At 35.1% G+C, this 11,746-nt stretch overlaps 1 protein-coding gene across 1 annotated transcript in view; it reads right to left on the bottom strand.

The window, feature by feature from the left end:
• LOC135226570 (vesicular glutamate transporter 1-like) overlaps window positions 1–11,746 on the bottom strand; it is a gene marked incomplete in the record, with an annotated part of 460,825 nt that overhangs the window by 336,145 nt on the left and 112,934 nt on the right. The window contains 1 exon segment of the mRNA XM_064266253.1: window positions 5,238–5,267. Coding sequence (XP_064122323.1) covers window positions 5,238–5,267 — 30 coding nt within the window.

The raw sequence follows: 11,746 nt of genomic DNA, 5'->3' as shown, positions 1-11,746 counted from the left end.
TGTATATATATATATATATATATATATATATATATATATATATATATCTATATATATATAATATATATATGTATATATGTATATATATATATATATATATATATAAGCTTTATTTATATATATATATATATATATATAATATATATATTATATATATATAGGTCTGGGTTGTAAGGCTATCCTTGTAATTTTGTACATATATTTTATATGAGTAAAGAGGATGAAGATATACATACCTTAATGCAACTGCTTTAGACGAAAATACCATTAAAATTCAATGAGCTTCTTTTGGAATGCATGCGATCATGTGTTGTGTAAGTTGTAGATCTTTGTTAGTTGAATAACTATATATGAAGAGTGTGCATGGTGTGCGTATGTAATAGGTTATGTTTTATGTAAAGAAAACTACAGGACGTAGTTTCAAGAACCTTTAAGAAAAGTTGTGCGAGTTAAAAATATGTTACATTGAAATTCTAGCTTTGTTTACAAGCCCGTCCATGGGTGCTCACGCGTTTGCTTGTTTGTGTATGAGTGTGTCAAGTCAGTAAATAAGAGACTGTTCGCGTTGGGGAGATGACCAAACTCACTGGAGCGTGGAGACGATAAGACCTTGGGTCGTTCTCGCATTTAACACGGCTCCCCTCCTCCTCCTCCTCCTCCTCCTCCTCCTCCTCTCTCCCTCATCAGTTGGCGTTAGGCACCCCTTCCCCCCACTACCTAACGCCTTTCCCTGCCTATTCGCAACCTATTCTTTTCGTCTTCCTTGCTCCCCTCAGCATCTGTTTCCTTCAGCTATCCTTTGTTACTCCGGTGGTCATAACCTCTATTCACGACTTCCAAGATTTGGTATGGAATTAACATTTCCTTTTATTATTTTATTTTATTATTATTATTATTATTATTATTATTTCGTTTTGTAATTATATGACTTTTTGGGGTGTGTGTGTGTTGTATTGATGTCGCCATTACGTAAATAATTACCCATTGTTATCAGTCGGCGGATAGCAATACAAATTAATCTAGTATCTAAGAAGAAAAATTCAACTCAGTTTTCAACTTATGGACCTCCGATTCTCCGAGGAAAATACGTTTTTTATTTATTTAGCGTGGTTCTCTCTGAGTAGGGGTTAGTCCTATAGTCTGAAAACCAATAGATCTTGTGAGTTCCGTATAAAGAATTCAATCAAACCAACTTCTCTTTTACTTGTCTTTTGATTACTACCAGTTCTTTCATAAATTCAGTTATTCATTATAGCGATCTTCAGCGAGTACCTGTTGCCTAGTGAATCAGAGAATACATTCTCCAGAAAGGCATAATTTATATTAAAGCATTGACATGATAAAATCTTGTATAAAAAATAATATTCTTAATCTAGTATTAAAGTCTCTCATCAATAATTTTGTAACATAATAATATAAAAAAATAATTACAAATCTATCTTTTAGAGAGAAAGAATCAGAAAACCATAACACTTTCAACTTATTACTGGTAAAGACCAAAATAAATCCAATCCCGAGCAAGTTGTGGCGCCATTTCATAGAGAAAGGCTAATATTAATAACTTATTTCGTCTCAGAAATTTTTCTGGCACCTTCCAATAAACTCATAAATTCTGAAAATCGAATCCTCCTCTTCCTTTCCCTCCCAGTGTAAAAGACACATTCCTTGACTTTTATGTTTCAGTTAACTTTCCTCGTAAGTCCAATGCACCTGATCTTACTATTTTAACGCTATCAAATCTTATCCCCTTTTAAGTATTCTCTGATAGCAAGATCTGTTTTTAAGTCTTGCGAAACTGGCGAGGCTTTCAGCCCCGATCGTATCCCTACATGATTCTTCAGAGAGTTTGAAAATAAACTGCCTCTTGTGCATTCTTCATATTTTATGTAATTGCAGGCTTGCATTTACCACATATTCCCATCCATCAATTATAATTATCGCTAAAGTATATGTAACTTTTACTTTCCACTTTCTTTAACAAGTCAGACGCCTTTCTCTTTTGCAGATCAACAGGATAGCTTTCAGAAGGAGAGATCTATTAATTAGTTTCTCTTCAATATTCTTGCGGAGATTTATAGAATCTATTTATCGTTACCCTGGTCTTTTTAATGTGTTTTAGAGACTGGTATAGTGCTATGGATTTAAACTTTCCTTCTGTATAACTGTCGCTGGCTTCTTTTTAAGCAGTCAAACATTCAATCTTTAAGCCTTCCCTCTGTATCACTGTTGCTAGCTACTTTTTTATCAATCTTTAAGCCTTCCCACTGCATGACTGTCGCTATCTCCTCTTTTGGCAATCTTTAAAAATTCAATCTTTAAGCCTTCCCTCTGTATAACTGTTGCTAGCTTCATTTTCAGCAATCTTCTATCCTGGCGCCGAAGGTACAACACCTGTTCCCCTTCCTCGGCTTTGCGTGCTCTCCTAAGCTTTGTTCCAGTCTACACCTGCTACTAATGTTGTAGATAATGAATCAACCTTCCATATTCTATCTATATAATCATGACGTCTCAGGCTTCTTCTCTTGTCGATGCAGTTTCACAAGTTGTTCAGTTTTCATATATTACCTTGATAAGTATTCCAAAACCTGGTAAACTTAATGCCTTTGAAACATATGTTACCTTTCCCACCCTTTTTATTATTCTACTTTCCTAATGAAAGCTTCATGAAACATTTCACATCTATCAACATCTTGAGTGCTAAAGTTATTTCGCAATTGTGTAAAGATCGCACACTTCCAATTAATAGATGAGCCTCTATTGAACAACGTACCTGGTTTAGAGAATGGAAGTATTCCTTCATTCTTAAGAGTCCCCGTCTAGAAAATCCTTTTCATACTTATTTGACTTTCGTCTTCTTTTATCAACTAGAATGAATCTGAGGCTCATTAATCATTTAATCAATGAGACAAAACGTTTCTCTCAGAACTTTCTCCTCCTCATGGAACTTTTTTGTCACCTTGCTATGAGACTGTTTCGGGCCTTGATCAGTTGACCTTCATTTGGTCTGTGAAAGTCAATAATCCTCAAATGACACAGTTCCGTGACTTGTTTTCTGTCTAGTGCTATGCTTTGGTATTCTCTTCCTGCTTCTGTCTTTTTCTGAGCTCTATTGACTTTTTCATCTTTAAGAAACCATTTTATAATTGCTATTGTTTAATTCCCACCCTACCCTTGTTGTCTTCTGTTTTTTCTTTTTTTTTTTTTTTTTTTGTTTTTTTTTTGACTAACATAAATGAAAATATTTTTCCTTAACAATTATTTTTTCTCTTATTTTCTCTACAGAATTCATTTTAAATGCAATACGACAGTTGTATTTTAATTGAAATTCACATAATTTTTATTGTTTTTTCGTCATATGTTCAGCAAATATTGCAGCCACTAATTTCAAAATCCTGTAATAGAGCCCCCTCAGAGTTCTGAATTTGATTATTGTTATGGATAACTTATATCCAAAACCATACAAAATCCAAGACACGAGCAAAATGAAAACAAAGCGAGTCAAGGGCATCTTGCACCGGAATCTACCATCGGCTGATCGAATCATCCCATCAAAAAGGAGAAAAAAGGAATCCCTCTCATCCAACTTTGGGATAAATACGCGCTAATATCTCTCCCTTCTCCCTTAACTCCCAATTTTTGCCTATTTCATCTCCCCTCTATTGGATCGTAATCTAAGAACTTTCGGCCTCCGATCGAACCGTGCTTTTAGCCAATTTAGTTTCCAGTCTGCTCCATTGACTGTCTTATCTGCCTACTCCATCACACTCCCTCTCTCTCTCTCTCTCTCTCTCTCTCTCTCTCTCTCTCTCTCTCCTCTCTCATCTTCTCTCTCTCTCTCTAGCGCTTCACATCTGCTCTTCTTCCTCCTCCTCTCAGACTCTTTCCTTTGGCTCTCTCCCTCAATCGCTCCCTCTAGCCTCTCTCTCTAGGCTAATTCTTTTTTGTCCTCTATCTCCCTAGTGCTTTTACTTAGTTTTCCTATTGCTACTTCGTACTTGTAAATTCATCTCTCTCTCTCTCGCTCTCTCTCTCTCTCTCTCTCTCTCTAGTAATATGAAGACACTGAAAATGTGTATAGGACACGAATAACTTTTGATAAGCACGATACCTGACAACAATTCCAAAACGCTACAGAGAGAGAGAGAGAGAGAGAGAGAGAGAGAGAGAGAGAGAGATGGGCAAGGAGTATCGGGGAAGATCCCATAAATTGTTTTAAATTGTTATATATATATATATATATATATATATATATATATATATATATATATATATATATATATACACACACACATATATATATATAGATATATATATATAGTATATATATATATATATATATATTTTTTATATGTAATATTTTTATTGTGTTTATTTTACTGTATTATGTACCAATTTTATTGGGGCAGCACACTCATAAAACCTTGTAGTAAAAACAGAATATTAATTCAGCATTCGGCTGCGTTTTGTTTCATTATCGGTTTACCCGCACTGTTTTCGTGGCTGCTGGGTTATCTTAGTTTCCAAATTCATCGTTTTTTCCTTAAATCTGATTCTTTTGACTGATTATGGACACGAGTTAACGTTTTCTCTCCTTTGTCATCCTTTAGTTATTTGTTTTATTTTGTTCTTTGCTTGTTTGTTATATGTCTATTAATATTACAAACTGCATGCATTCATCTTTATTTATTGTATAATATTTTTGCAATCTTTAGTTATCTTTTAAAGGTTCAAATTTTTCTTCTTTATCCGTGTGTAGGAATTCTATTTCGTGGGAGCTTATAAGTCATGTTCATGACTACATGAATACTCATAAAAGAATACATACATATTACTAATAACAATAAATGATTATGTGTACTTAGAATATTAAATGACAGGTGACTGTGCATGTGTCCAGATATATATATATATATATATAGTATATATATATATATATATATACATATATTTGTGTGTGTGCGTGTACGTATGCATATATAATATATAATCTGAGTATGTTTTCTCATTTACTCTGTATTTCCTAATGTTCTGCGTCTTGTTGTGAGTGGTGAGGTAATTGCTCTTTCCTTCTACTCTTGAGCAAAAATATTAATTTTCTGTGGTTATTTATCCATTCTTAGTCCTGTCAATAAAATTCATCCTTTTCGCAGGCCTTATCTAGGAACATGATTGCTTTGTTACTAACACGGGAATTCAAAAATAAGGGTATTGTGTAGCAAAATTTTTATCGTACTCACCTTTCTCGTTGTGCGTCTAGGTTGATTTTACTGCAAAAAGAGAAAAAAATCCATTAATAATTATGGAACTTACTGTAGGTACCATGAAACACTAATAACAATTCACTCATTATTTTATTATGATGAATTCATAAACGACATTTTTAACTCCATAACCGAGAGAATGTTCTTCAGATTATTCTAACTTTTCTCCAACTTTCATTGGATTTTTGAATGAACCCATGTAGAAAGGAATTCTCTCGTACCAGAGTCCAATAACGTGCGCAACTTTGATGACGAGTAGAAAAGTTCTCCCTTCCAAAATGCGCGGTCCATTATACCATAAACTGATCTGTTCAAAGCTCTAACTCAAACCGATTACATACCTGCGTCTCCCCTTAGCGACAATCGCACCAGATCCCGTTTTCTTTCCCCTGAGATTGGAGAGTCCATGCTGACTTCCAATCAGGACATATTGCACTCCAAAGCGCCAATTTTCTTCTTCATTTCTCTTTTTTTTTTTTTTACTTTCTATTTTTCCATATCTTATGTAACCCTTGTACTGTCCTTCCAAAATAAAAAAAACTATTCAAGATTTGCAGCATATTGTCGTAATTTAAAAGTAGTATATATTCTTTTCATCAAATGAATCATCACAAGAATCATTTCAGATTTACTCTAATTGGGGGGGGGGGGGGGGAGGGGTGGGGGGGTTGTAGGGCAATGGTCTAGAAGTTATGGCATGGCTGGGGTGACGAGCAAAGCTAGCCCTATCAGCTGGATATCGGGGGGGTGGGGCGCTGTACGCCCTCCGAGAAAATTTCGGAAAACTCACACATTTTGGACCATTTTGAAGCTACATAAGAGCTATACTGAGTTCATTGGAGTGACCTTTACTGCTTTTATCATTATCATTATGATTACTATTATCTTTATTTCAGAGATTAGGGGGCAAACCAAGTCTTGGGGCTGGGGCCGTGACGGGGCCAGAGTGTCATGAGATGGGCAAATGCCCCTACCTGTGGTCCCCCCGACCCCGAAGTTCAAGAAAGAAACTTATAAGTTAAGAATATTCGAATATAACAATAACTTTCATCCACCAATCTAGTAGCAATGTGATCAAATATACTTATAACGTTAATGTAGGAAGGAGCTGGTCATTTATCTGAACAAATGATATCTAATATACCAAAATGGAATGAACCGTTTCTGAAGTAAATATGACCCCATGAAGAGAAAGATTGAGGAACTGATTAAGTGATTGGTTTTTTGTAGAGTTGTGACACAATATAAAAGGTTTGAGATGTAAATTAAGGAGTTGCTGAGAATAATTTATAAGAAAAAAATTCCGGAAAATATTGTTCGAAGTCATTCATTCAGTCAGTATGTGCTATATATTTCCATGTCCCGCATCCATAAGTACGAATGTGCGTGCGTGTGTGTGTATGTGTGTGTGTATGCGCGTGTTGGTCTGTGTGAGTTGGTGTGAGAGAGAGAGAGAGAGAGAGAGAGAGAGAGAGAGAGAGAAATAGGAAGGAGGCAAAGAGGTGGAGAAGGAAGTCCACTCCATTACGTATTCCCCCAACAACAGTTCTTCAGCTTGTTGCGCCCGGAATGTTGGAATGAACGAGCGCCTACATTATTCGCAGATTTATGGGGCCGGGCTATTCGCCGGCCCCAGTCCTCAACGGTCATTGTCTTTATATTCATTCGGCGATTATCATTTTTTTACCGTAAATCGAGTGAGAATGTTCGACGTCAGTGGCAATATTTATATGCTCGTTCTTAAAGGGCCTTGTGAAAAGAATCATCTTTATTTCTTGTTCTTTAAATTCGGTAGTGAAGAAGAGGTAATTATATTTCTAACTACTCAAATTGAATTGATGATCTTTCGGTGCATAAACTCATATTTATGAAGCAGAACAAAACTTCAGATACATCCCGACCTGTCTTCTCGCAGAAGCCCAACAGATTTGTTTTTAGATTTTTCTGGATATGAGGTTTTTTTGGCCATTCGTATCTTGAGCTCATGGAAGGCTAATCTTCTACTATATGAGAGTTTCTATGAAGAAATGAGCCAGTGATCTCTCCCTCCATGATCCTAGGTTTAAACTTTGTTGATTTTCCTTTGAATTTGTCATCTTTTTTGTGTCATTCCACACAGTTATCATCTTATAGCGTGTGTTGTGTGGATTCTCTTGTTTATCATTATGTATTTATACATCATGATTTAAATTTCATCTCCTAAGTGGAGAATTGGGTTATACTGTGCATCAGCCTTTTTCTCCACTGGAAAATATCTTCTCGTAAGTGAACCTCCTATCAAGTGAAAAAGGATACTACAACCTAAATACAAATGCGGTATTTGCAAGTGATACTTTTCTCAACACTAAATACTCTCTTGTCTCCGTCCTTGTTCTTGCTATGATTCTAAGCCTTATGATGAATTAAAAGAGCTGTATGATGGATAAGCAACAAATATAAGAAACCAATGCAATTATAATGTAATTACCAAATAGAACACGATTTCTCTTAGCTTTACAAAAACTTTGATTGATTTGTTAATTCTTACATTTTTACTTGAAAATGTTGGTCAGTATCACAAAAAGGAATATCAAGTGATAAGGTTGCCGTTGGAAATATCCTTGAAAATTTCATAGAATTTAATAATAATAATAATAATAAAATAATTAATAATAATAATAATAATAATAAAATAATAATAATAATAATAATAATTTGTTAACTTGCCACAATAGGTTATGCAAATTGTTTTCCAATCAAATGGCTCTCTAATGTATTAGAGTGATTATTATTATTTTTATTATTATTGTGGTAATCCATGTTGCTAAAAGACAAAGGGCCTCAATGTGGAGGTTCCATAGACAAACATATTGGATGAATAATAACAAATACAATAAATGACGTAAAGTCACTAGAATAGATACCAAATGAACTGAAAGCGAGACTCGTGTCTGCTTGTTAAACAAAAGCATTTGCACCGAGTTTGAACTTCCAAAGTTTCAACGAATCAGTTGCAGAAATGGGATGATCATCACACGGTTTCGGATATTTCTTTCGATTGGCAATAAAAAAAAGTCAAACAATCAATTTAGATTTGGTAATATGTTTGGGTATATCGTTTTTTGAAAATATTATTATTTTGGGGGGTAGGGGGCGGCTGGGGGTGTCTATCATAGTCATCCTATTCGACTGGGTGGTTTTTATAGTTGTGGTTCCAGGTTGCATCCTGACTCCTTAGGAGTCCATCACTTTTCTTACTATGTGCGTTGTTTCTAGTAGCACACTCCTATGGATGAGTTCCTTTTCAGGGATTTTGGGATCGCGCCCAGTGTTCCCATGACTATGGGTACAATTTTCCCAGGCATTTCCCATATCCTTCTTATTTCTATTCTCCGGGATTTGATACTTATCATTTTTTTATCTTTCTTTCTCATCTACTCTGGTGTCCCATGGCATTGAGACATCAATGGGTGATACTTTCTTCTTGATTTGGTTAATCAATGTCCCGTCTGGTCTATTGTTACTTATTGCCCTGTCTGTACTGATATCATAGTCCTAGAGGATCTTTGCCTGATCTCTTTCTTTCATTCTCTCAGGTTGGTGTTCGTACCACTTATTACTGCAAGCTAGCTGGCGAGTCTTGCACAGGCTCCAGTGCAGGACTTTGCTACTGAATCATGCCTCGTTTTGTACTGGTTCTGTGCAAGTGCCAGACATTCGCTTTCTTTGTGGTTTTATGGTTTCGTTTTTCTTATTACATTTACCGCATATGGGTGAGATTTTATTTCTGTTAGCATTCCTTCTGTTTCCTTCTTGAGTTCCCCCCCTCTGTAACCATTGCAATTGTTTCATCACTGGCCAGTTCTTTAGTCTGTCTCCTGGACTGTCCATGCATTGGTTTGTTGTGCCATTCTTCCGTTCTATTTGTCACTATCCTGTCTTCGTATATTTCTGGGTCTTCGTCTACTTTTATCAGTGCCTCTTCCCATGCACTCCTTAGCCACTCGTCCTCACTGGTTTTCAGATATTGCCCCAGTGCTCTCTGCTCTCGATCCTTAGTAGTCCTCTCCCTCCTTCCTTTCGTGTTATGTATAGTCTTTCTGTATTCGCTCTTGGGTGTAGTGCTTTGTGTATTGTCATGTGTTTTCTAGTTTTCTGGTCTATGCTGCAGAGTTCAGCATTCGTCTTCTCCAATACTCCTGAGCGGTATTTGATTACTGGTATTGCCCACGTGTTTCTGGCGTTCATCTCATTTCCGGTATTGACTTTTGATTGAGTCTCGCCTTAAGTCTGCATATATTCTCTCTTGATCGTGTCCTTCATCTCTTGGGGTTTTATATCCTCTCCTTCGATTATGCCCAGGTATTTGTATCCTGCCTCATCTATGTGTTTGATGCTATTCTCATCTGATAGCTTTATTATTATTATTATTATTATTATTATTATTATTATTATTATTATTATTATTATTATTATTATTTATTAATTATTATTATTATTATTATTATTATTTATTTATCTTTTTACATTTCATTTTCAAAAAGGAATCTATGGGTTTCTGCTCACTTTCCACAGCGCCCGAATACTTACACCTCCAAATATGAACACATTGCAAATCTTTCAAGTCATTTATTTCCGAGAGGGAGGCATCATGTCACTGAATTTCTGCATCGTCATTTGATCTGAACTGCGTCACAGCTACTTTTGAAAGTTATAAGAAAAAGAAGTAATAAATGCCCCGAAGTTTCTTCGGCGAATTTGAGTTTTCTGTACAGCGTATGAGTATGAGCAGTTGTCCATGAAACTTTCAGTCACGGTGAGGTGGTGGCCTTTTCTATAGCGTTGCCAGACTCACGATCATGACTAAATTTAGCATTAAATAAAATAAAAACTACTGAGGCTAGAGGGCTGCAATCTGGTATGTCTGATGAGTGGAGGGTGGACGATCAACATACCAGAAAAAATACGGAAGGACAGACAAAGCCATTTCATTAGTCTTCTTTTGCATAAAATTAAAAAAGAAAACCTGTATTTCTCGTCAGCCGATTTCCAGAATTTCTGGATCAGTTTAGAGTCCCACCAGTGCTAACTCCAAATTATATGTGCACAATGGGAATGTAACCCTGAAAACTAAGTCGAAGTAATAGAATTTTGGTCAGGTTGAAATGGGGACTATTTTGAGTGAATGAAAATGGGGAAGTAATAATAATAATAATAATAATAATAATAATAATAATAATAATAATAATAATAATGGAGAAACAAATCCACAGTTATGTATCTGTACAAATATGTATAGAAATAAGCTCTCTCTTTAGCCTTATTTTTAAATATATATGTTAGACACATAACTGTGGATTTGTTTCTCCATTTTAAGACTCGTGATGCTATGAGTATTATTTTAATAATAATAATAATAATAATAATAATAATAATAATAATAATAATAATAATAATAATAATAATAATAATAATAATAACAGAAGATAAGAAATTTAATAATTCAGAAGTTTAGTAAGGTCACAAAAAACTAGTTACTACACATTGGTACGTTATTTTTAAAAAATCATGAACTCCACTGGGATATTATTTTATGATGATAAAAATACAATTAATTGATCGTATTAAAGTAATTTTTCCGCATGATGATGAGGAAGATGGCGATAAAGGAATCCTGAGATAAAAAGCGTTCGACAACATGTTCAAAATTCCCTGTGTTCGAAACGAAAAACCAGAATTCGAAACGAGTTTCTACAACAGCTCAATTATTTCCATCCATTTACCTTCCTCATACCAACACTCGGGGACTCTCAGTCTCTCCATCTGTCTCCTACCCCGTATCCTTTCTCCTATCATTCCCCCAATCTTCTCCTTCCCTCCTCCCCCTTACCTATCCGTCCCTCCAGGCCTGACTTGTTTACTTGCATAAGCCGATTATTCTCGAAATTTTGATACGCTCCATAAGAGGATATGATGGCTGAATTCCTGCCGGAATTCCATAGAGGAAAAATATACAGCTGACTTTATTTACATCAGCTGTATGGATGTGATTAAACTTTTTTTATCTCCTATTTTTGTGCGTCATTCATGTCGATTTATTTTTATTCTAATTTCCTTGGCTTTGAATTTGCACATAATTGTAGCTACAGCCCAAAAGTACACGTATATGTATGTTATCACTCCACTTATTTATATACATACACACACACACACACACACACACATATATATATATATATATATATATATATATATATATATATATATATATATATATATATATATATATTATATATACATATTCTAATAAGTCGCATCCTATAAAAGTGAGTGGCTTCCAGGAAAGACAGGGTAACAGTCAGTACAAAAGTTCATAATTTAACTGTTGATTCAATGATGAATCCCTTGTGCAGATATATTCTTAATTAACATCACTCACTTCGTACATCACCCTTTCCCTCACACCTTTATTCTCGCCTTAAAAACGAACCACTTGACAACATTAT

This window comes from Macrobrachium nipponense, chromosome 14, assembly GCF_015104395.2.
Source record: "Macrobrachium nipponense isolate FS-2020 chromosome 14, ASM1510439v2, whole genome shotgun sequence".
In the NCBI taxonomy this organism is placed as follows: Eukaryota; Metazoa; Arthropoda; class Malacostraca; order Decapoda; family Palaemonidae; genus Macrobrachium; species Macrobrachium nipponense.
The sequence above is the reverse complement of the archived record's forward strand: the minus strand, read 5'-3'. Positions and strand labels throughout refer to the sequence as shown.